Source organism: Lynx rufus, unplaced genomic scaffold (assembly GCF_022079265.1).
Source record: "Lynx rufus isolate CCGP_SWC_20201006 ecotype Redwood Valley unplaced genomic scaffold, mLynRuf1.p SCAF_7, whole genome shotgun sequence".
NCBI lineage: Eukaryota > Metazoa > Chordata > Mammalia > Carnivora > Felidae > Lynx > Lynx rufus.
The window spans coordinates 16,243,082-16,269,231 of record NW_025814889.1 but is presented as its reverse complement, the minus strand read 5'-3'; the positions used below and the strand labels follow the sequence as shown (position 1 = coordinate 16,269,231).

Sequence of the window (26,150 nt, the reverse complement as noted above, 5' to 3'; positions counted from 1 at the left end):
GGGCAGGACCACGGCAAGTCAGGTGTGTTCCGTGCGTCCCGACTAAATGCACTAGCAAGGGGCACGGCGCCAGCTCCCGAGACATGTGGGGCGTCTCTCTAAGAGGAGGTTCCCCCAGTTGGAGAAGCGGACAGGTTTCTGTGGGAGCGGAAGCCACACGGCCGCCTCGAAACCGTACCCGGGGGCTCGCGGGACCCCGAGCCCGGGCTCCCAGGCCCGGCGGCCAGGTCCCCCGTGCCGCGCGCGCTCCCGAGGGCCGGGGGCGGGGCGGCCGGGGCGGCGGCGGCGGCGGCGGGGGGCGCCCGCTCCTCCCCCCGCGGGCGGCAGGGCAGTAGGCGCCGAGCCCCCTGCGCGCGGCACATGGGGCGCCTGACGGAGGCGGCGGCAGCGGGCGGCGGCGCTTCAGCGGCGCGCTCGGCCGGGCCCCCTCCCGCTCCCCTTCCCCTGTCTTCCACCTCCCCCGGGTGCACGGCCACCATGGCGTCCAGCGAGGAGGACGGCGCCAACGGCGGCGCCTCGGAGGCCGGCGAGGAGCGGGAGGCCCCCGGCAAGAGGAGGCGCCTCGGCTTGCTGGCCACCGTCTGGCTCACCTTCTACAACATCGCCATGACCGCGGGGTACGTGCGCCGCGAGGGGCCCTCGTCTCCCTCCGCCCCCCACCCCCGCGCCGCCGTCCCGGGACGCTCAGCGCTCGGGGCGCCGGCGGGGCTGCGGGCGCTCGCAGCGGCGCGGGGCGAGCGGGCCGGGCGCGCGGGGTGCGTGCGGCGCGGGGCGGCGGGGAGGGGGGGCGCGGGGCGGCGGGGAGGGGGGGCGCGGGGCGGCGGGGAGGGGGGGCGCGGCGCGGGGAGGGGGCGCGGGCGGCGGCCGTGGGGGAGGGGCGCGGGCGCCGCCGCGGCCGCGGGCGTTGAATGGAGCGGAGCGGGGCGGGGGGGGGGGGGGGGGCCGGGGCCCTGCTCGCCCGGCATTGCCTAATACGGTGCACGGCGTGGCGCGGCGGCCCGGGGCGCGGGCCGGAGGTTAAGTATAGACCGGGGCAGGAATGCGGGGCCGACCCGCGGGGGAGGCGGCTTCGGCCCGGCCGCCCCGGGCGCCGCTACCGGCTGCTGCTGCTGCTGCTGCTGCTGCTGTTGAAGAAACGCCCGGGTCCGGCCGCCCCCGAGCCCGGAGCTGTCCGGCCGGTGGCCCCCACCGTGCGTTTCCTCGTGCTGCAGGTCGCTGGGCAGAGTCTTCTTCACTGTTAATGTCACCGCGATTTTCATATTTTTGAGCCCCAGAGCTACTTGCTTGGGACGATAGCTTAGAAAGCCTGCCTTATCAGAGTGCGGCGCTCGTGTCCAGCATCTTTATGGCCCCATACTTGACGACTGATACCCCGTACTTACTTTTATTTCTGGCTTGGAGGGTGACTTACAAGTTAAGGTTACACAATGACTGTCGCTCGTCAGAGAGCTGTCAAAGTGACTGCTGTGTCGACTGCTTCTCAAGACCTGTTGAGAAAATGCTCTTCCGTATCTAAATTGCATTGCCTTTTTAAGAAGTGATTTTCCCACTAGCACGTGAAGTATTAACCTATGTAAGTGTGGAGGAAAGCTCAATATCTTAAACTCTCCAGGGCTCATAGAAAAATGGTATTGACAAAGAATAAATGGTGTGACCCAGTACTGAGTGCTTATTATGTGTTTAGAGTGATCCTGAATACCAAATACAGTTGATGAAACATATATTTATTGAGGATTTACTATGTGCCAAATACTGTGTTGGTTACTTTAGATGTACTATGTCGTTTTTAGTCCCCTACCATTCTGTGAGGGGTATGAGATACTACATTTGACAGATTAGGAAACCGAGGCACAGAGTGGTTAAGTCATTTGCTCAAGATCATACAACCAGCAGGGGTCAGACTTGGATTTCAGCCTAGACAGTCTGACTTCAGAGATGTGCTGCTTCTTTGCCTTTACGCTTTAGTAAGCTTTATAATCTTGAAAGAGAAAAATAATATATTCAGAGCAACTGGAGAACAATTGAGTACCCACTATACCTGCTGTCTTTAGATAGAGTGGAAGCTGAAAGAATTTTCTCTCCTGTGATAGCCTCACCCAGTTAATAAACATTTTTGGAATACCTGCTGTTGGTTAACTGGTCTGCTGTCCCTTCCCTTTCCAATCCACTCTCCCTTTTGAAAACAGGGTTAACCTTAAAACTAACATAACTAGTTTAAAGCCTCCGGTGACTCCCCGTTACCCCTCACTGTTACCTAAGGGATTTAGGCTGTTTGTCATTCAAGGGCCTTTGCAATATGCTCTCTGATTCTCATTTCCAGTTTGGTGGCATTTGAAATCAACTCTAACTCCTAGTGCTGGCAAAGCACCATGCATTTTTATATTCACAGCTCTCCTTTTTTGCTCAGGCTGTTCACTGTTTGCATATCTTCCTTATTCCTCATATGATTTCTAAGTCAAGCCATCCTCTTTGACGTTTTCTAGGTCTCCCACCCCATCTGGAGCAGAATTAAATGCCGTGTCCTTTGTGTTCTCACACTTCGTTCCTCTCTTTCCTACCTGCCCAGCCTATTACTGTGTATCTGAAACTTGTATCTGTCTCCTGCCTATATTGAGAAGGTTGTTTTGTCATTTTCATCTCTGTTTAAAAGCCAAGGACACCAAAATGGAATAATCCATGTAACTCTTTGCAGGCTTTCTAGAGACATTGAGATTTGAAGAAGGAATAGGATTGGCATATATGGAGGGTAGATATTTTGAGTGAGATAAAGTCTAGAAATAGGCATGAGGTGCAGGAAAGCCTGGCATATTGTCTTGATCTAATTGAAGGGTGGCATCGGGGGAATAGAGGCAAATAAGGTTGTGGTGTGGAAAATGAGACACAAAGGTAGACGTCGAATAGTATGGGTAGCAGAGGGGTTAGCTGAGGTTCTTTTTATCCATTTAACTTATTTTGTTTTTCTCTTTCAGCAGAACTTTGAAATTCATCAATTTTTTGTAATACTTTTGAAAACAACAAAGAGATAAGAAGTATTTATATAACGGTAAAAAAGAACTTGCCTAGGGACACCTGGATGGCTCAGTCGGTTTAGTGTCCAACGACTTCGGCTCAGGTCATGATCTCACAGTGTGTGAGTTCCAGCCTCGTGTCAGCCTCTGAGCTCACAGCTCAGAGCCTGAGGCCTGCTTCAGATTTTGTGTCTCCCTCTCTCTCCGCCCCTCCCCTGCTCACACTCTGTCCCTCTCTCTCTCTCACAAATAAATAAACGTTAAAAAAAATAATAAAAAAAAACTTGCCTAATTCTCTGAGCTTAGCACGACCTTCTGTTTTTTTCTTAGCTTTCATGTGAGTATCTAATTTCCTTCAGAATTTCATTCAAATCTCCATTTTCAGGGATGCCTTCCCTAGCTATCTTCATTCAAATAGCACATGTCTCCATTATGCTATTATTCCTCTTGCATGCTTGATTTTTCTCATTGCACTTATTGCCGTATAACTGTATAGCGTATTTTACTAATTCGGCTTGTTGTTATTGTCCATTATCTCTCCCCCCTCCCCATTACAGTGTAAGCTCCAAAATGCATCTTATAGAGCATTGTGGTTATAGTATCTGCTCTATTATATAGTTTATTTTCACGTAATATTCTACTAGATATTTCTGCGTGGTTTTCATAAATATATTCTTTCATGGTTCCATCAGAGTGTATAATGGCTTAAATCGTTCTCCTAATGACAATTTGCTTTTGTTTCTGTTAAGTCAGTAGCTTCAGATGAGTTCCCAGGAGTAGAATTACACCTTTAAAGGATGTGAGGATTTTTATGGTACTTGTTCATAATAGATACTTGACCAGAGAAGTGGATGTATTCTCTCTTTCTCTCTCTCTCTCTGGTTTTGTTTTGTTTTGTTTTGTTTTCCTTTTCAGGACTTTTGAGCCCAGGCATGTTAAGTGCCTTTTCCTTGGTCAAATGAGAGACATGAGATAAATATTTTAAGCTCTGTCCTTGAAGAAGTGTAACCTGGGGCATTTATATATTGCAATAAAAGACAGTGAAATAGGTGCTCAGCAGAGGTGACAGGTCAGACAGGTAGTGGGAATCAGAGAAAGCTTTGTGGTGGAGATCATAGCATTTCAACTGAGCTTTGAAAGATCAGTGGGATTTCATAGGCATGGATGAGGAAACAGCGTGAATTAGAGTACACAGATGTGACATTCCTAGACGTGTTATTGAGGCAATAACAAGTGGGCCTGAAGTGTGTGTGTGTGTGTGTGTGTGTGTGTGTGTGTGTGTGGTGGCGGGGAGAGGAGGAATGAAGCTGGATAGGGACCCTGGATCATTGCACAGGGCCTTAAACACCTTGCTAACATATTTAGGTTTTAACCTGTAAATAGCACAATAAGGTGTTGGTTAAAGGCTGTCCTTCTCTCCTTTTTAGCCAGGTAGCCTCAGATAAGTTACTTAACCTCTCTGCCCCTGAGTTTTCTTATCTGTAAATTGGAACAACACAACTACTTTGTGAGAGTATTACAAGGAATAAAAAGATCATGGATATGATCAGCGGGGTGTTCGACACAGAAAGAGAAACTATTTAAGATAGTTTCAGAGTGTAAATAGTGTGAGTTATTAGAGTACCAAACCCACAGTTCAGGCATATCCATTTCCGCAAATGTTAAGTAACAGACATATATTTTATCCCATACAATGGATCTACCACAACTTGTTGATCCATTCATCTGTTGATGGACATTTCGGTTCTTCCCAGTTTTGGGCTGTGACACTACCGTGAGCATTCATGCACAAGTCTTTGAACATACGCTTTCATTTTTCATGGGTGGATACCTGTGGGTGGAATGACCGGGTCATATGGGACTGCCAAACTTTTCGGGAGTGATTGTACCATTTTACATCCTGATGGGCAATGAATGAGAGTTCCAGCTTCTGTACATCCTCACCAACACTTCATAGGGTCAGTCATTGTAATTTTAGACATTCTAATGGGTGTATTGTGTTATCGCAATGTGATTTTATTTTGCATTTCCCTAGTGACTAATGACACGGAACATCTTTTCATGCATTTACTTACCAATTGTATATCTTTTTTGGTAATAGTGTCTGTTCAAATCTTACGCCTGTTTTTAAAATTTTTTTAAAAATGTTTATTTATTTTTGAGAGAGAACAGAGGAGGGGCAGAGTGAGAGAGGGAGACACAGAATCCAAAGCAGGCTCCAGGCTCTGAGCTGTCAGCACAGAGCCTGACGCGGAGCTTGAACTCACAAAAACTCACAAACCGCGAGATCATGACCTGAGCCAGAGTTGGACGCTTAACTGACTGAGCCACCCAAGCGCCCCTTATACCTATTTTTTTAATGATGTTGTTTGATTTTCCATTACTGAATTCCAAGGTTTTTTTTTAATATAGTATGGATAGAAGTCTTTTCTCCAATATATGTTTCAAATATTTTCTCCTAGTCGTGGCTTGGTTTTTCATTCTCCTCACAGTGTCTCTCAAAGAGTGGAAGGTCTTAATCTTGACAATGTCTAGTTTATCTGTGTTTTTTTTTTTTTTTCTTTTGTGAACCTTTCAGCTTAATTCCATTGGCATGAGTATCTACGTGCAGTAAATTGACACACGTGTTGGCTGGGAAATAAAAGTTTCATTTTAGTTTAGGAAAGGAAGTTTAGTGGTGTCGATGAACGATGTATCAAAGCCCAGGGGCGCAAGTCTCCAAATGGCTACTTTATAGGAGGTGTCAAGAAGAAATGATAAAATTAGAATATCATCACTTCTCCATAACTGCTGAACTAATGGATCTGGGCAATGATCAGCGATGACTGCTAACATTACAGACAAGAGGGACAGCCACGAATTATGTGCTCTTTAGGGAAGGGCACAGCATAACTTAGAAATTAGCCTCCAGTGTGAATCTGTCTGATCAAGCCTCTGGAACTGTCAACAGGGAATACAGGGGACAGAAGAACGTAATAAATGGCACGTGGGTGTGTGATTAGCAAAACCCAGATGTAGGATGACTCTGCAGAATAAACCACTCGGTGTCCTCAACAGACAAGTTTCACAAGAAAGAGAGGGAGAAATGAGTGGATAGAGGAAGGGAGGGGAAGCCTATAGATTAAATAAATCATGAAAGACAAAGCAACTAATTACGAACCTTATTTCAATCATGATTTTTTAAAGTTGAGAGACAATTGAGGAAATTTGTATCCTGACTCTACATTTTGTGATCTAAGATGTTATCGTTAAAATTTTTCACATGGGATGATGGTATTATGGTAATGTTTATTGAAAGCAATCCTTTTATTATGAATCAAACTATAGAATCTATTAGAGTTCCTTCAAAATAATGAGGGAGGGGGATGGTGAGGAGAGAAGTGAATAGAGGTTTGGATAATACAGGATTGTCCGTAAGATGATAACGATGGAAGCTGGACAGTGGACACACGGGGGTTCATTATACCATTTTCTGTATTGTTGTATATATTTGAAGTTGTTCATAATTAAAATTTTGAAAGAAGTATTGAAATAAGAAAAGAAGATGCAGGTTTAGGTAACCAAGTTCCTTACGGAGCAGGTTGTCTCCAAGAAATCTCAGTAGAAAACGAAGCACCAGAAACAGAAGAACTCCTTTGATAAGATTTTTCAGGGTCATGGTAGCATACTGGCATGGTGAGAAGCCGTGTGTTGAGTGAGTTATGGCACATACCTCCTGTTACAGCGTTGTTTTGTTTTCTCCACTTACTAATTTAATGGTTTCTTGAGGCAAGGCCTATGTCTTATTTATTTCTAATTTCCCAGCATATAGCACTCTCCCTGGCTTAGCAACAAGTGCTGAATGTGAAGATGAATGGATAAAGAAATGAATGAAGCAATCTCCTACATATAGAGCACATGTTTGTATATTTCACAAAATGAGTATTTTTCTCAAGGACTCAGCCTATCTATCTGGGTTCATATTTGGGTGATCAGTAGGTCTAGCATATTTTTTAAAAACAGAACTTTCCGGAAAAGAATTCCCAGTTGCAGAGGCTCTAATCGCTTTTGAATTTTTTTTTCTTTGAATCGCAATTACTAAACCAGTGAATATAGGAAGTCCAAAGTTAGTTAAATGTAGGGCCCTTATGGGAGACTTTGTCACTCCCTTGTGATGGTGGGCTTAGAAAGTGAGCACTGATTAGGTTGGATTAGCTCTTGGCCATATTGACTGAAAAATAGATGAGAGGTGGTCCTTTCTAACCCCACCCAGAGTATTAATTTTTTTTTTTTTTTTATTTCAAACAAGTTAGTGATTGGTATTCTAATACCACACTAGGTGGTACAATACTGCCACCTATGGAACAACAGTAGAATTTGTTACCAAGTTCTTATGCAGGGCTTTTTATATCATGCTATTTAACATCGTAGAGAACTTGCCATCTAAACGAATCCTTGGATGAATGCTTTGGTACGTTAGTAATTACCTCTCAGAATGATCTTTTATAAAAATCTAATTTGGATTTTCCTAAAAAAAAAAAAAAGAGGACAGTGGATGGAAAATGTGAATTTAAATATCTTACTAAGCTGTTTGTTTTCTTATTGTTAGTATATAGGGACTTAGAATTGGAGATAATGAAATCATAACATTTTAAACCTGGAAGGCACCTAAAACATCACCCAGATTAGCCCAGCACAGAATTCAATGTTGGTTCACTATGGGATGAAGCCATCAGTTGAATCTAGGAAAGCTGGGGTATTGTGGAGACAGAATAGCATGGGGGATTAAGAGACCTCAGGGGTTCTATGTCTAACTAGACCCCTGACCTTAATACTTAGGGTAAGTCACTTGACATCTCTGCCTGTTGACTGTCTCATCTACAACAGTGGCCTTCCAACCTTTTTGATATTACACTACTATCAGTGAAAATATTTGAGCATAATTCTCCTTATAACTTTTGTTAAGTTTATTTATTTGTTGTTTAAATAAATAAGTTATTTATTTTAAGTTTATTTATTTATTTGAGAGAGGCAGAGACAGCGTGAGCAGGGGAGGGGCAGAGAGAGAAGGAAAGAGAGAATCCCAAGCAGGCTCCATGCTGCCAGCAACAGAGCCCAATGTGGGGCTCAAACTCACAAACCATGAGGTTACGACCTGAGCCGAAACCAAGAGTAGGACACTCAACCAACTGAGCCACCCAGGCCACCCCTCTTCGTATACATTTTAAAATTTACTTGTAACTTAAATATATGAAATATTGTGATTAACTAGTATCCCAAGACACAGTATCTACCTAGAGCCAGACCAGTATAGCATCATGGTTCAAGAGCATAGACTCTGAGCTCAGTGATGGGTTTACATCCCAGCTGCCTGGCTCTGTGACCTTTTCTGCCTATTTCCTCAGCATTAAAATGGGTTAATAGCAGTCCCTACCTCACAAGGCTTTTGTGAGGATGAAATATTAGTATGTTAAACACGCATTTAGAATATTGTCTAGAACGTGAAAGCATTCTGAAAGTTCACCGATTATTATCATCACTGTTATCATTAACAGTTCCCCATTTTGAAGGTCTCGCTGATAGTTCCAGACTTTACCTGACTTCTTGTCATAGGAACACCTCTGCTTTCGCCTGGTGTGTGCTGAGGAGGAATATGAGTGCCTGGAGCGGAAGTGCCTGCCGCCATCTTCTTCTGTTGACCTTGTTGCCCATGTTCATCATATTCAACCAGTAGTTTCTTTGCGGGAACCTTTAAGCAGTTTGTCCATTTTATGAGTGTTCTTAAATTAAAAAGTTAAAACCGTATCAAAATGTTGTCATTCACAAACCCATTTAACTAGACACTTTGGAGACCACTGAATTAAAAGCCTGGGGTTTTTAAATACTCATTTCCATGGGTGTGTTAGTAAAGATTTTAAAAAGTTATAGATGGTGCAACTTTTTCAGACCTAAACGTGCTCTTGTAATTGTGAGGGGAACTGGAAAAAAAATTAACTCTCATGAGTGTCTCTAGCAGATTGGGCATAGGGTGAGAAAGCTGTTCTCCTCAGGTGTAGCTTGTGTTTGAAGTACCCTTGATTCACAGCACAGAACCTCTGTTTCATGTACAAATGCAAGTTGAAAAGGGAAGGCATATGTATTTTGTCCTTTTTGTAAAGCAAATTCTTTTAAGGCAGGCCCATAATATGGCCTTCTGTATGTATGTCTTGTGTGGCCCAACAGTTGTTTTTAATGGGTGGCTCAATCAGTTAAGTGTCCGACTTCAGCTCAGGTCATGATTTCACAGTTCGTGAGTTCGAGCCCTGCATCAGGCTCTGTGCTGACAGCTCGGAGCCTGGAGCCTGCTTCGGATTCTGTGCCTCTCTGTCTGTGTCTCTGCTCTGCCCCTCACCCCCACCCGCTCACAATCTGTCTCTCTCAAAAATAAATAAGAATGTTAAAAACATAATTATTATGAAAGATTTTTACTTATACTTACATATAAGTATATACTGTATATTGTGTAAGTACGTGCTTGTACTCACAGCTTTTTACCTTGAGACGTATTTCTATAATTATGAAATGCTTGGCAATAACCTCACTTGGTACATAAAGCCAATTTCTTCAGTGCGTCAGTTTATCTGCTGAAACCAAACACGAACTGGATATTGTTTGACATTTGAGTCTCGTTGGTCTCCAGTATGTTGTGTACATCCCCTTGAAGAGCCCATATGAAAACAATGTCATTTCTTCCTGTGGGTTTTGTTAAAAAGAATAATGAACTGAGGACATAATAAAACATATATATCGTTACTCTACACCATTTCCTTGTAGGAAGCTCAGTGGTGTTCATTTTGGTAGAACTTTATAAAATACTTTTATTTCTTCTAGGTGGTTGGTTCTAGCTATTGCCATGGTACGTTTTTATATGGAAAAAGGAACACACAAAGGTTTATATAAAAGTATTCAGAAGACGCTTAAATTTTTCCAGACATTTGCCTTGCTTGAGGTAAGTTTCCTATGATGCTGTTTTTCTATTGTTGTAATATTTATTTGAAAAATTGTTTGTTGAGCAAAGACAGTCTTATTTTGCTGATGACATACCACCTACGGATTTGTAGAAAACCAGTGTTCACAGGGATTTATTTTATGTTGCATGCTATTGACTTGTGGTTTTTTTTTTTATTTGCTTACAGATAGTCCACTGTTTAATTGGTGAGTTTCTGATTTAATTTCTATTGTTGATATAAATTGCCTCCAGGGCAGCGGTTGACTTGTTTTTGTTTTTGTTTTTTAATGTTTATTTTTGGGAGAGGGAGAGTGTGAGAGCCGGGGAGGGGCAGAGAGAGAGGGGGACAGAGGATCCCAAGCCGGCTCTCTGTTATCAGCGCAGGGCCCCTTGTGGGGCTCAAAGTCACAAACTGCAAGATCGTGACCTGGGCCGAATTCAGATGCTTAACCAACTGAGCCACCCAGGCACCCCTGACTTGTTTTTCTCTTTAAGGAATTGTACCTACTTCTGTGATTGTGGCTGGGGTCCAAGTGAGTTCAAGAATCTTTATGGTGTGGCTCATTACTCACAGTATAAAACCGGTAAGTGATGCTAACGTGTTCTCTTCAGGAGCCTGTAGAAAAGCTTTTTATTAATAGGAGTCTAAAATATTAACATTGCTGTATTTCAGGAAACAGAACCACTAGACAGAAAAGGGCTGGGTTTGGATTTAAGTGTGATTGTCCATTAACTTAGTGCATTAGTAGAATGACCTTGTAACACAAGCAAAACTAGATATTTATGTCCACAGTCTACTCTCTGATGTTTCTCAGCTTTTAAAATTAATATTCATATTCCGTCAAATAACGAACTGAAAATTCTATTTCCTATTGATGCGTATTGTCTTTGATCCTGTATTGAAGTCATCAGTGTCAACAGTTTATTGTTTCTCATTCACCATGGGGTGGTATAGCAACAGGCATAAAAAAGCAAATGCAGTTCTGTAGATCTGAGCAAATGGGGAAGGCAAAATGAAAGTTGGAAGGGCTGAGGAACTTAGGGGAAATTAGCATATTATTTACTGAGGCATGACAGGAGACAGACCTAAATCTAATTAATGGCTTAAACCCTTTTAGACAAACAAACACCATGCTCACTATGTCAAGACACTGGGCCTTATAAACCCATGACAGAAACATTTCCCAGATGGACCCTTCTGACCTTCTGACAGCCGCCAGCGTCTCCTGTCTACTTGAGGACAGATCTCTGGCCTCCTTTCCATTCCTGAGATGCCTTTCTTGTCCCTAGTCTGCTTGAAATGATACCGTAACTCCCTTCCCTTGCCTGCTAGACTTACTGGCCCCCGTCCGTGTGGGGACAGATCACTGCCCTTCTGCCCTCTCACCACTCTGCACGTTAGCCCTTCCGACCGGTGTCTTTCACACACCTTACTCAGTCCACCTGGGCCCTCGCCAGTGCCCGCCATGCACTTAGCAATGACTGCCTGCCGTATGGAGAGCCAGACCTTTTATCCAGATTGCCATGCAGTTTAAAAGCAGGAGTCCAACATTAACAAAATAAAAGAGAGACTATTCCAGACAGCGAATGTAAGAGCTGGGCCCGGACTACAAAGAATCTGAAGACCAAGGAGAAAGAAGGACAAGATGGGGTGGCCAACGTTACTGCAGAGAAGTTAAAGAATCTAACAGATTGCTCGCCCCCAAGAGAAAAAAGACCCATCTGCTCTCTTTTATCCTCCAAAGGATCTCTGCCTGAATATTACTATTTAATTGTCTCCAACAATAGTTTCCCACTGGCACCTTTCCACCACTCTTTAATTAACTTAGCCAACATTTATTGAGTGCCTTGTATGCACTTGATACTGTGCTAATGTCCGGATTTACAAAAACGGATGGGGCGGTCCCAGCTGTCATGCATCCTGGCTGTTGGGAAGTGGGGGTGCGGTCATACAGATGTGGAATCATTTGAGAAATACCGACTGCACATCTGTTCTGTGCCTGGGACTGTGCTGGGGACCTGGCTGTTCATAATACAAGTACAGTTCCTGCCTTGTGGAGCCTGTAGCTGGGAGAGATGGTAGACAAGTAGATGTGCAAATACAGCTGACCTTGAACAACATGCGATTTAACTGCATGTGTTCCTCATACGCAGATTTTTTTTTTTTTTGGACAAATATAGTAAAGTACTGTCAGTGTATTTTCTCTTAAGTTTTTCTTAATAGGGTCTTCTTTTCTCTAGCTCACTTTCTTGTCAGAATACAGTATATAATACATATGATATACAAATGTGTTCATCAACTGTTTGTGTGTTATCAGTAAGGCTTCTGGTCACCAGTAAGCTTTTAGTAGCTAAGCTTTGGGGGAGTCAAAAGTTATACACACACAGGCTTCTTGACTACACAGGGGGCGTTGGTGCCCCTAACCCCCACGTTGTGCAGGGGTCAGCTGTAATGGTTTCATTATATTAGTGTTAGTGCTTTGAAACAAGATGAGTGCATTATATTACAATATACTTGGGGACTTAGTCTGACCTGTGGAGGGGAAGGAAGGCTTCCCTGAGGAAGGAGTGTATAAATAGCACAGTGAGGGATACGCAAGGGTTAGGCAGACAGACTTTAAAACCAATTGGCAAGTGTTATGATACAGATCTGAACAAGGAAGGTAGACAAATACCTGCTTGGGGTGAAAGGAAGGGTTTGGGAAAAGTTTTCCAGAGGGCGTGATGTAGCTGGATCTTAAAGGATGAGAGACGGTTTTCTATGGGAGCCAATAAGTGAGTAAGTAGCATTCTCATGGAGGGATGTGTTAAGATGTAAACGTTCAGAACATGTTCTGGAAATAATACAAAATTGGTATCGAGAGAGAGAGAGAGAGAGGTAGAGGTAGTAGTGGAGTGTTGAGAGATTGCAGGTTACGTTGGAGAGACTTCTGAGCTCAGATTGTAAAAAACACCTTGATCACCATGCACAGGGGGTAGGATTTTATCCCTTTCTCCTGGTAAGCAATGGGGAGCCCGAGAAGCCTGTAAGTCACAGACGAGCTACTTCCAAATGTGTTTTTGTTTGTTTTGCTTTTGAGAGAAAACTTCCATCCACGAAGAGAGTAGAGTGGAACGGGTATCCGGGAGGCTGTTACGGGAGTCTGGATGGGAGAAGAGCCCCGAATTACAGTGGTGGAAGCAGGAAACGGGTGGGCGGATGCAGGGGCCAGGGCTGCAGGAGGATGGGTCATCAGGTGACCGCCGGAAAGTTGGAGCGTCAGATCTTTCCCATGCTGGTTTTGAGGGGGTGATGTCGTCCTCGGGTGGTTCGGTCAGCAGCTGGAGTGAGGGCTGAGGAAGAGAAAGCAGTAGAGATTTGACTCTTCCCCCGCCCCGGACGCGGTCGCGTTGTGTGTCATAATGGGATTACGTAATGGGGACTGTGTGAAGTTTGCTGTCTTGCCTCGGTCTACCCCTAACGTTCCAATGCGATAAAAGACACATAGTAAATAACTAAAATGAAATGTCTTCACGGAGGAAAATGTTCAAGGTGAAACAACACTGTGGATTTCTCTGTGATTCTGCAGATCCAGAATGAGGAGAGCGTGGTGCTTTTTCTGGTCGCGTGGACTGTGACAGAGATCACTCGCTATTCCTTCTACACATTCAGTCTTCTCGACCACTTGCCATACTTCATTAAATGGGCCAGGTGGCGATGTCTTGCGGTGTAACTGCTCACAGCCCTGTGCATGTGCGTTTTGTGTGCTAACATCAGCGAACCGAAATTTGTGCCTTAGCCCCGTGATGCCAGGATGCTGTTGTTTGGCTGTTAGCCGTATAATAACTTGCATTCTAAAGGCTTAACTTAATGATCAGAGAAAAATCATATTGATATATATTTGGAGTAAAATCAATGCAGGGCAAATTATATCAGTATCCTTAAATAACCTGAATTGGCCATTTATTTTTCTTTAAAAGCAAAATGTACAGTTTTTTGAATTTTATTAAATAAACACAGTGCCAAAAATATGGCCTTTTGTCTGAATGATTTAAATTATTTTAGTAATCTGGCATCCATAATTTTTAAGATCTTATATATACAATGTCAACTTCTTTTTTTTTTAATGTTTATTTATTTATTTATTTAGAGAGAGAGAGAGCTCAAGCAGGGGAGGGGCAGGGAGAGGGAGAGAGAGAATCGCAGGCAGGCTCCATGCTGCCAGTGCAGAGCCCGATGCAGGGCTCCCACTCCCAAACTGTGAGATTATGACCTCATCCGAAATCAAGAGTTGGATGCTTAACGGACTGAGCCACCCAGGTGCCCCTATAATGTCAGCTTCTTTGGTATGTTTTAAGTAGCAGAGACAGAAATTTTTAAAGGTCATACTTACCTAAACTGTATTATTTGGAATGTAACAAAATTTATATTTCAAGGGTTCTAAATATGTCTATTCTAAAGCAACAACTTTTATGTTTTTTTTTTTTTAAGTTTGAATTTTTTGAGCACCTGATATTTTACAAAGTTATTATAAAAACAAGACTGCTCTTTGGAGAACAAATCATACCAGCCAGCGTAGATTTGTTTTTTTCCTTCCCTGTGTCATACAGTTGCTACAAGAGTAACACGTGTTGTGTGTGTCCTCCATACCTGAGATGCAGGTTTGAACACAAGAAAAACTCTGTCCTCTCATGACCTAGGAGACAAAAAATGAAACCACTCACAGATATGTGAAATGCCAGATGGTGGGAAGGACAACTGGAGTGAAAGAGATCTATCCCAGATACGTCTGTCCCCTCTATGTCTGTCCCCTCTATGTCTGTTCTCCATAGGTAGGGTACAAGAGTTCGGCGATATTTGCATCCTTTACATTTTCTGTTAAACAACAGAAGTAGTATGTTTTCGTTGTAAAAAACTCAAAAGTACAAAGTATATAGAATCAACACGGAAAGTTCCTGCTTATACCTACCTCACGAGCTCGCTTCCCCTGGAGGGAAGATGTTTGCAATGTACCCATCCAGACTTTTTCATGTTAATGAAAATGTGAACATGCAAATGTGAGTTTCTAAAAACAGAAGTAGAATGACATTGTATTTGCTTTTTATATCTTGGGGCTTTTTTTTTTTTTTTTTTTTTAAGTCAAAACAGGAATATTTAGATCTAGCTGTAACTCTTAATGCTGGGCAGTATTCCGTAGTATGACTGGCCAGTTCTCTGTTGCTAGAATTTAGATAATTTCCAGTTTGTTAATAGTAGAAGGCCTGCTTTGAGATATCATAAACAATGCCATATCCATATATCTATTTAAAAAAATTTTTTTGATGTTTATTTATTTATGTATTTATAATTTTTGAGAGACAGAGATAAGCAGGGGAGGGGTAGAGAGAGAGGGAGACACAGCATCCGAAGCAGGCTCCCGGTTCTGTGCTGTCAGTTCAGAGCCCAGCTTCAAGGCTCGATCCCACAAACTGTGAGATCATGGCCTGAGCCAAAATCAAGAGTCAGACACTTAAGTGACTGAGCCACACAGGTGCCCCCATATTTTTGTTTTTTATATAAAAAAGTTTTTTTTTGTTTATTTATTTTTGAGAGAGAGAGAGACAGAGTATGAGTGGGTGAGGGGCAGAGAGTGAGGGAGACACAGAATCTGAGGCAGGCTCCAGGCCCCTAGCTGTCAGCACAGAGCCCGACGTGGGGCTCGAACCCATGAACCATGAGATCATGACCTGAACCAAAGTCAGATGCTTAACCGACTGAGCCACCCAGGTGCCCTTATTTCTATTTTTTAAAACGCTGATATTTATAGTAACACATTCCTAACTAGTTTGAAAGTAAGCATACAACTAGCGTCAGATTTGATTTTGATCCCCGTATATTAAAAGCCTAACACTTTTTTTTAAGTAGTTACTCCTTTTTCCTAACTCCTGTATTACACATGTTCAAATACAATGAACTGTTGAATATATAAAAAATCAAAAATAAAGGAAAAAAACCTTTTAAATTGTTTATAATACCCCTCTGTCATGATACTCACCATTAACTGGATTTATATTCTTTCACACTTTTTTTTATGTGCCCCAGCTCCTTTTAGACATTTGTGGCTGACCCATTTTGTTTCTTGAAAATGCTTCAAAATTGTCATTTGAACTTAAACATATTGTCTGTCGTAAGAAGGTTGTGCTCCCATAGACGTATGTTTGTTGGTTTTATTCTTACTGTAACTGAACATTCTTCCGCTTTGACCATTTGGGCCTTTCACACAGTTGGCGGTTTGGAGTGTCACCAGACTAATCCTAGAATATACCTCAGTGCCATCTTGCACGATCCCAGTCTTCCAGACTTCTGGCACCTTCGAAAATACTAATTCATGAGATAGTTTCTTCACTTGCCATATTTATACAGTTTGTTTGTGAAAGGCACATGTCTTAAATGTTTTGTCTGTCTGCCTTTTAGAATGCATTTTGCATGTGTTGAATTTCTAGAAAAGTTCAAAGCTCTGCCATTGCATGTTTAAATTTGCTGTTCAGAAATCCTTCCTCAATTGCATTAATGTTAAACCAGGTACTATAAAATCTTTCAGCTTTGAAATGTCCATGTTAGCATGATACATGTCAGTTAATCGTAATCACGAATCATTTTATTTCATGTCAAAAATCTTAAGTTCCCAGGCGTATTTGCCAACCTCATTAAAAAACCTAAAATAATATTTGTATTTATGTTCAAATGTTGAAGCTTCTGTTCTCAAATAAAAGTTCCACTTTAAGAATGGCTTCTTATTTGTAAGTAGCCGGCCTACTCTGACAGTTTGAATATACTTTGATGCTGTTTATGTGTTAGAAGTGTTCCTAGAAAAGTCCACTGAATAGGTACTTGTATATTGTTGTTTTTATGTTAATTTCCACTTTAATTTTGAAAATGCATTCCCTTCAAAAAAAATTTTAGGTGCCAATTGGGAATTTTAAAGGAGGCATTATATCTTTTTCTCAATAAGGAGTTAAATTTCTCATGCTGCCATCCGAACTTAGAGAGTTGGTGATGTGCAGTCTTTTTAAAGTGCAAAGAAAGTAAATGACATAATTCTTTCTCATTACATTAAAAATAATCAGTGGCCGAAGGCCTTAAACTAGTTCACTCTAGGAGTGATAGGGTTTTTTGTTGTTGTTGAAGAACAATGCTTCCAAAAAACTCATTGGAGAGTCACATAAAGTTTAAAAACCACGTAAATAAGTTTGAATGTTTTACTGGAGAAGGGCTTATAAAATGTTCAGTTATATGATTTTAAATTGAGTTAGGACATTAAGACTGGAAAAGAGTGATTTAAATAATATACAAATTACAAAGACTAGTAAGAAAGCAGATGATATACCCAAGGCAAGGAGGGGATAAACAGGGACAGTAAAAGGATCATTGGTCTTTTCTTTCACCACTTGGTTTATTTTGGCAAATAATTCTGTTCCTCTCCCATCTCTTATCCTTGTATGCCCTTGGCGTACTTGGTATCACCAGTTTCCTGCCATGCTGATGATTTTAACTTTTCTCTACAAATATTATCTTAATGCCAACAACATGATTAAATAAAATATGGATTGATTTGATTTCTTTCTTTTTCCACCGAGATTTTGACCTTTATTTTCTGTGGTAACTGCCTTGGAGAAAAATGATTTTCTTTAATGGAGAAACATTGTCGCCTTGGGTCCTTGCTGCTCTTTCTGCTGGAGGCCCGCAGAGACTTGCAGAATGTTTCTCTCACTGCAGGTGGAAGTGACGGCTGGCTACTCTGTGTTAGAGACCCCGCCATAGCCCAAATGAACAAGCTTGTGATTTGGGGTTTTGGAAAGAACCTTCTCAGTTCTGCTTTAAGCAAGTTGTTCCTTTAATGTGGGAATTTTGGAAACAACTTGTCTTTCTTGTTTTGTTATGAAAGCAGTTTTAGACAATATATCCATTAGTAGTTATGGAAACTTTAGGTAGTATTATTTCAGTTTTCTGAAATGGTAATTAATTCTCTTTTAATTAGTAACCACAACAGGGTTTTCAAATGCCTCCAGAGAACCCCTTTGGTAATTTCAAGATGTAGATATAAAGTTAGGATCATAACTGGTCTTTTAAAGCACTGCTCCTGACCAGTAAGTGACTCGTTCAGTTCTGATTTCAGGTGTCAAAGAAGTTACCTTTACAATACCTTATAATCCGTACAGGTACTTTACAGTATTTACAACGCTTACGTGCTTTGCAATACAAAACTACATATATATTTTTAACATGTATACCATTATTTCAGTACTGTAAAGTAAGTTGACTTCTTATTTTATTAAGATCTTGCCATCTTAAAATGGAAACTGCTATGAGAAAAAAGGAAGATCATTAAATTTATAAGCAAATAATTAAAGTAGAGAAAACTAACCCGTGAGGGGCATTGTAACTATGTGCAGGATGAATTTTTAGGTTTAAAGACAGTAGTAGCAAAAGAATGATGATGTCAAATCCAGTCATTGCCCTAGAAAAATAATTCCTTGAGGTCTTTCTTTTCTCCAGATACAATTTTTTTATCATCTTATACCCTGTTGGAGTTGCTGGTGAACTTCTTACAATATATGCTGCCTTACCCTACGTGAAGAAGACAGGAATGTTTTCAATAAGACTTCCTAATAAATACAATGTCTCTTTTGACTACTATTATTTTCTTCTTATAACCATGGCCTCATATATACCACGTAAGTATGTGGTTATTAGTACTTTGGTTTAGCAGATGCTGTGAAAGTTTTTGTAAAGTATCATGATATGCTGGCTTAATAAGCAAGGCAGCATAATGGCTTACAAATACATCAAAACTTCTGTTCAACCCCACATTTAAAATTCATAATTTTAAATAATTGAAGAGTGAGTCAAAAAAGACTGTTTCCTAGTTATAAGGAAAAAGGTAGGTAAATTGATACACAAATGACTGCCTTCTCAAAATCATTTAAAGAGAAGCTTAATACGACTTTTTTTCTTTTTAAAGAAAAGATAGAGCCCACATCAGTGAACTGTTTGCCAGCATTTAGAATTATTTCTCTGAAGATAAACATTTTATCCAAGAAAATGTCGGGTCATTTCTATCTATTCCTTGAGCATATACTTGGAAAAGTTATTCAAGATTACTTTTTAGTCTTGTGTGTGTCGCTCTATGTACTAGAAAATAACAAAGGTGCTTTTTTAAAAATATTTTTTTAATGTTTATTTATTTTTGAGAGAGAGAGAGTGCAAGCATGCCCGAGCGGGAGAGGGGCTGAGGGAGAGAGGGTGGGAGGGAGAATCCCAAGCGGGCTCTGCACTGACAGCAGAGAGCCCGAAGCGGGGCTTGAACCCATGAACTTCAAGATCATGACCTAAGTTGAAATCAAGACTTGGATGCTTAACAGACTGAGCCATCTAGGTGCCCCATTAAAATATTTTGAATAATTCAGCCTCTTCACTAATTTCTTGTCCCCTTTCAGTAGGTTGCAGTGAATTGATGAGGCTTTACTCACTTCATGTAAATACCCACAGGGTTAATGTTTTTTGGTCAAATTTTGATAGTCACCAGCAGGAAATACACAAGTAAAACAAGACCGTTATTTACTTTTCTCAATAAAATTAGAGACTCTAAAGTCCGTGAGGGAGCCAAGGAAATAAGCAGAGTTTATAGCATCTAAAATCTGCATCGACACGATATAAAATATTTTATGTAATGGGGGTGCACATAAAACTTGGCCAGCCCCTTGAGGCCTCTAACTTTGAAGCTTTTTCAAAATTGGCATTGACTTGACGGTCACACAGTGCATTTATTCCCCTCATCTTCTGTCAGTTGGGCCTAACTGTCATCAGATTATCCACCAGCGGCCGTTTGGGAGGGCTGAGGGGTGGAATGTCTGTGGCACCCGTGTGCGCCCTCTGCTTCCGCAGCGTCTGGTGAATGGCACCATGCCTGGCGCAGGGCCACGGCCTGCTTCCGTTTATATCCTAGTTACAGGTTTGGGAATCGGGTCCCCCTCTTCCTTGTAACTGCGGAGGCATCTCCACAGAAACCCGAGGCCCAACAGGTCATGGCTGGAAACCATCAAACTAGTAACTGTTGGTTGTGTGTTTAGTGGTGTCCTGAGAGACGTAGACTCTGGCCCGTGTCACTAGGAGCTCCGTTCGCGATGCTGATGGTTCCGTGAGGGTCCCACTTGCTGGAGCATCCGTCAGCCAGGGGGATGTTTTCCACTGGATCGTTAATATTAGCTGTAATACAGCTAGTTTTACTTTGTTCATTGACTGTATTAACAGTCCTGCGAATAGTACTCAAAAGAAGTGCTACTCTCATTTTTCAATAATGACATTACAGATTAGAGGACATCGCAATGAGGACGTTACAGACATGGCTTACAAACCACCCAGGTAGTAAATAAGGCTAGGGTTTGAACTCAAGCCTGCCCTTCCACTACACTACTCAGAATGTGATAGAAGTATTTTCAATAACTGGTCAGTTAGGTTTAAGTATATTTTACCTGAATATGTTCAGGCCCCTGGGTATGATACGATGATTACATTTATCAAGATGGGTGATACCTAAATTAAAAAGAATAAAATCCGTTGTGTATTTTTCTTCCATGTGGGCTAAGTTCTAAAAATAGTTAACTAAAGTTGCCTGAGCAAGATATTCAAAGCTTTTTTTGTTGTTGTTAGTTAATTGATTTTAATAATTCAGTTCATCATTTTCAGAGATATTTTTACAAATATTTATGTTGTTTATAGCTGATGTTAATTTGTATACCCACTAACATTTACACTATAGTTTAAAAGCCCTGGTTCAAATGGGCTCAAAGTAATTCTTCAAATTTGGAAGGGCAGATGACCCTTTGTCTAACTGACTTAATGCATATACATAAGTGTGTATATAGCAGAATAGCCATATACCCAACCAAGAGAGGCTTCTGCTCTCGGCGTTCTGGCCCTCCACTGATCATTCTCCACACAGGCCTCCCCTCCCCTTCTAGACACCTGGGATCATGGAATTTGTGACCCAAGTGGTGCTGAGCGTGCATGCACCTAGGGACTGCACAGATAGGCCTCTTCCCCAGTCTGTTCTCCTGAGGGATAAACCATGTCACCAGTGAAAACAGTCCTGAGATCAAGGGGTAGCCGAAGGGCAGCTGTGTATGAAGGGTATGGATACAGTTGGGTCGTGTGGGCGTAGATGTCCATACATGTTCATGAGACCCCGAGTGGTAACGGAATAGCCAGTGGATCAGAGAAAAGGGGGCCAGGTGGGGGCAGTTTTCCTTGTGCTGGAATGTTCTAGCACAGGATTCCAAAGAGTTACAGAGTTCTAAATTCAAACGTGGCCTTCCAGGTCATTACAAAGGTACATTTATCAAGACATTTAACTTTGCTCCAGAATCCCCAGCAGTTAATGGCATTACAGCCATACCCTGGAGGTACTGTGGGTCCAGTTCCAGGCCACTGCCGTAAAGCTATTACTGCCATGAAGTGAGTCAGATGAATTTTTTGGTTTCCCAGTGCATACCAAAGTTAGGTTTGCATTATGCTGTAGTCTGTTAAGTGTGCAATGGCATCAGTGTTCACATCTTAATTTAAAAATACCTTGTTGCTAGAACATGCTCCCCGTCAGCTGAGCTTTCAGCGAGTCCTAACCACTGATCACAGATGGCCATGACAAGTACGATAATAATAATAATGAGGAAGGTTGAAGTCTTGTGAGAATTACCAAAATGCGGCACAGGGACACAAAATGAGCAGAGGCTGTTGGAAAAATGGTGCCAACAGACTCGCTCGAGGTGAGGTTACCACAGACCTTCAATGTGTAAAAAAATGCAATCAAAGGAGGTGAGCCTGTAAAACGTGTAGGCATATGGTATGTGGAGGCCCACATTTCTACTCTTTCCCCGAGCTCTGTGAATATTTGGGAAGGCCGAGGTGGTGGATGATGTGCTTGCCCTCAAAGCTTGCTACTGGGAAGAACTTTCTAGTATAAATAATTTTCAACAGTACCTTCTTTTGTTTTCTTTTTTTTCAATCAGTGTTTCCACAACTCTATTTTCACATGTTACGCCAAAGAAGAAAGGTGCTTCATGGAGAGGTGATTGTAGAAAAGGATGATTAAGTGATCCCTGCAAACAAGGTGCTTTTTCCAGAATAACCCGGATTACTTGAGTCCAAGTTTTAATAACAAGAATAAACAACTTTATGAAATATTACAGCTTGTATGATTTCTTAGAATATAACTTGAGATGTGGTATTTGCCAATATTTGTCTTCACATTGTGCAAGGTCAGTTTCCTATAAAAACTGTGCGTGTGTTTATTATCAACTCCCGGGTAGGTGATGATCATGAAGAAAATAATTGGCTGTGTTACCTGGAAAAAAAATACTTTTTTTTGTTTTTGTTTTTGTTTTTAGCTTTACTCAAGTTTTTTTGTTTTTGTTTTTGCAGCGTATGCTCCAAGGTTTTTAAATCAATATTTACAAATGAGTTTAATGATTTAACATTATGATACTTGGCGGTGATATTTATATGATATTTATAAATGAAAGTAAATGCAGAATTATAATAACTTGTTAGTAATGTATTGGTATTTCCTGAACCCAAGATCTGTTTCTTACAAGTTAGATGGCAGCATTTTTGATTAATAACAATTTTTGGAAACATGGACATAATTGGCTATGGTAGGACTTTTGATAAAGTAGCCATATAACAAAATATCCAAACAGATGTCACAATTGGAAAATATTCTTTGAATATATGTCTAGGCTGTTAAAATTACATATACCACTAAGCAAATTTATTTCTATTTGAATTAACCTTCAAGGACCACCTTTTCAACTGTAAGGATTTTAAGGGATTAGAAAGAATGAGTATATCCTGTGCCTCACTTGTAAAAAACAAAAGCATAACATTGGGTCTGATCATAACATTATAGTCAGAACTCTGGCTGCAAAAGGTTTCTCTGTACCTAGACTCATCTAATAAAAATCATGATAATCTCTTTGTGGTACTTAGGTAATGAAAAGCTTTGGGGTATGACATGACAGACTCATTTTATTCTGAATTCCATTGAGTTTAAGCAAAAGAGTCTTACAGTAAAGCTCCTCGCCGTGCGTTTAGTAGAAAGACATACGGAAGATACTCTAATACTTACTGCTTTAATTCTTAAGTAGGCCCTTCAAATATTTTTCCCCTTACGTTAAGGTATGCTGCTTTACTGGCCCAGTTTAGAGGATATGAAATATGTGACTTTAAAAGAAGAGGGTTTTTTTGCATCCTGCAACTATGGAAGTGTAACTTCGGCTTTAAGTGTTTTGTAACGTTTGCGCTTGCAATCAACACGTAGCATTACACTTTTCAAAACTGTTTTGCGTTACCACCTCCTTCTCTGTTTTCTTCCTGTGGAGATTTGTAGAGAGAATAGTTCTGCAAACTTTCATTTTAGATAACGTGATTTTTGAAAGGTGCTATTTCCTTTATTACATTACACTTTAATATTTCTCTGCAGCTGAATGTTTCAACGAGCACAGTGTATTCTATGTATTAGACTACTAATTCTCAAAATGCAAATGTTCATTCTGCTTTTTACACTGCTTGATCTGTTTTTGTCTTGAATTTTTATATGGAAGAAATTTTCAGGGAGTTTTTCCCTTTGGTACCATAGTATAGGAAGGTCAAGTAAATATTGATTCTGTTAGATGCTTGTCCTGCTCAAAATATTTTAAATCCTATTCCTAAAACTTGTGTCAATTCAACTTGTACCCCCTTCAAACAGCTGTAATAGCTCTTTTTCCTTTAGTTGTGGAATATCCTGAAGTAGAAATTGTGATTAACTTTAATAAAAATGAAAATGCCTCAAACAATTATTTACTGACCTATGTTAGCATATTATCCCTACACTTTTGATTCAGTTTATCTTCGGTATCTTCTATATTCAACTAATTCTAAACTGTCCCTTGTGTAGAAAATGAAGGGGTTAAATGATATTTGGATCTTAAAGAGGGGGTATTTGCACGTATTTCCTGTGCCTGCATATTTTAGAGTTCTCCCGAAGTCATCCTAACTTTCCTTTTGCAGTAGACGAACCAGGACGTGAATCAAACAGAGCTTCCATTTGGTCCTGAAGATTTTGGCATTTGGAAAGCATACATCAAGACTTTTTGATACTAACAAGTTTTCAGTTATATTTGGTGACACTCCATAAAAATCTGATTGTTTTAAATTTTTCATAGCTTGAAGGATTAATACACAATATATACAGTGTGTACAAGTCTTTTTTTTCTTTTACTTTTCGTGGCCTTAATTTGATATTAATACGACGACATCCGTGTTATAACTTAATATTTAGAAGCATGACAAAATAAACACAAGAAAGTCATTTTCACCAAAAGCTTATATTACTTGACATCTCTAGATTCTCAGAAGCATTATTCCCACACCTTTGGATTTGTAAGCATCTGTTTCGTATGCCACGGTCTCCTGGTTTCTGACGATACATGGCAGGTGATGTGGAATCATGCACTAACCTGTCCCCCACACATACATATTTTGTGGCAGATGTGCGTCAAGTGCTGCTGTAGGGAACTGGCATCTTTTTCCTATCATCCCCCTCTCCACCCTACGCGGTAGGACCTCTGACACAACTGTTAGGTCGGTTAGGAAATCTCATTGCAAGATAATCACAAAATACCGTGTGTTGGAGAGCTGATGTGGCTGGGGGTTTTGTTGCTTACGTGTGTGGAAGTGTATCTACGCCACTAAACAGGTAACATTCTGGTTTAAAGCCAGTTTCAAATAGACCCAAAATCAATTACAGATATGAAACTGATAAAAGAAATCATTAAGGCACAAGGAAAGGAAGGAAAGAACTATTAGGGAAAAAAAATAACTATAAAAATCAACATTTGAATTATTTTTCAAATCAACGTGCAAAACGCAGAACTTTTTTCCACTAACCTATATAGTGATCTGGGACGTACATGTAACTGATAGAAGAAAAAAGAACAACATAGTTCTGTAATTTCTAGGATGAAGGAAGGCATTGAATGGAAGTGAAGATTTGGTTTGTTTGTATTTTTAGATTTACAAAACAACCTAAATAAACATAAGTAGTACCTCTAGATATGAAGCTTAAAAATATGTCCCAAAAGTTTTAGTTTTTTTAGTGTTCTTATGGTAGCTTTAAAAAATATTTTTATCACTTTTTATTTTGAAATAATTTAAAACTTAACAGGAAAGTCGCAGGAATGCTAGAATGTCTTTGAATTCCCCACTTCTAACACTTTGCCCCATTTGCTGTTAGCATTCTCTCTCTCTCTCACTTTCTCTCTGTTTCTCTCCATACTATTTTGTGAGCCATTTGAGAGTAAGTTGGAAACATGAACTTGTGATTACTTAAGAACAAGGGCATCCCCTTACATTGCCGCAGTGCAGTGACCCAAATCAAGAAATTCCACGTTGATACAGTACCTTTCTCTAGACTACAGACGTCACGCAAATCTCCCCAGCAGGGTCTTTGGAACACATACGTGCTCTGGGTCAAGATGCCGTCCTGGTTCGGGTGTTACCTGTCCCCTCTTCCGGTCTAGAGTGGCTCCCTGATTTTTCTTCATGCTTCATGACTTTGACTTTTTCAGCAGTACAGGGGGGTTACTTTGTAGAAAGTCTCTCAATTTGGGTTTGATGTTTCCTCATGATTACGTTCAATTTATGTATGCTTCAGCAGGAATATCGATTTGTTTCATTTACTGGTGATAGTAACTTGGATGTGTTAGGGTTTTTGTTTTATAATATTACAATAACAAGTAGGCATTTTAGTAATAGAAGCCCTTTTTGGTCTAGTTCTTTGGAGTTTTGTCTTTGAAATCAGGCACTGGGATTTTTTCTTTTTTACTCAATTAAGATGCTTGTGCTCTGATACATGAAGATTGATGTCTTTTTAAGTACTTAAAAAGTACTAAATTCTTTTTACACATGCAATTTCCAGGCATATTATTAACTCACCTTTCTATTGACTTCTATGTCTCTAGACGATAAATCTCGGTGACTAATTAATATACTTTGGTTTTGCTTAAAAGTTCTTAACCACAGCATTCTGTTGTATACTATGACATACTCTTACCATGTTATTCTGCTATACTAAAATGATAAATAACACAAGACTGAGATGGCTGTAAAAATTAATTTT

The 26,150-nt window shown here is 40.9% G+C and overlaps 1 protein-coding gene across 1 annotated transcript; it reads left to right on the top strand.

The window, feature by feature from the left end:
- The first annotated feature begins 360 nt into the window (after window positions 1-360).
- On the top strand, window positions 361-22,153 carry HACD1 (3-hydroxyacyl-CoA dehydratase 1). The gene is made up of 7 exons (XM_047066514.1): window positions 361-617; window positions 9,858-9,975; window positions 10,163-10,181; window positions 10,471-10,559; window positions 13,545-13,666; window positions 18,491-18,669; window positions 22,000-22,153. The coding sequence occupies exons 1-7, from the start codon at window positions 361-363 to the stop codon at window positions 22,080-22,082; spliced, it is 867 nt and encodes a 288-aa protein (XP_046922470.1). The 3' UTR covers window positions 22,083-22,153.
- The last annotated feature ends 3,997 nt before the right edge of the window (window positions 22,154-26,150 follow it).

What these genes read in the sequence shown, in the direction of transcription:
- HACD1 (XM_047066514.1), top strand. Translation starts at nt 361, where the DNA reads ATGGGGCGCCTGACGGAGGCGGCGGCAGCGGGCGGCGGCGCTTCAGCG. An exon ending in TTACTCACAGTATAAAACCG is followed by an intron (nt 10,560 to 13,544) that starts GTAAGTGATGCT and finishes GTGATTCTGCAG; the next exon opens with ATCCAGAATGAGGAGAGCGT. An exon ending in TACTTCATTAAATGGGCCAG is followed by an intron (nt 13,667 to 18,490) that starts GTGGCGATGTCT and finishes TCTTTTCTCCAG; the next exon opens with ATACAATTTTTTTATCATCT.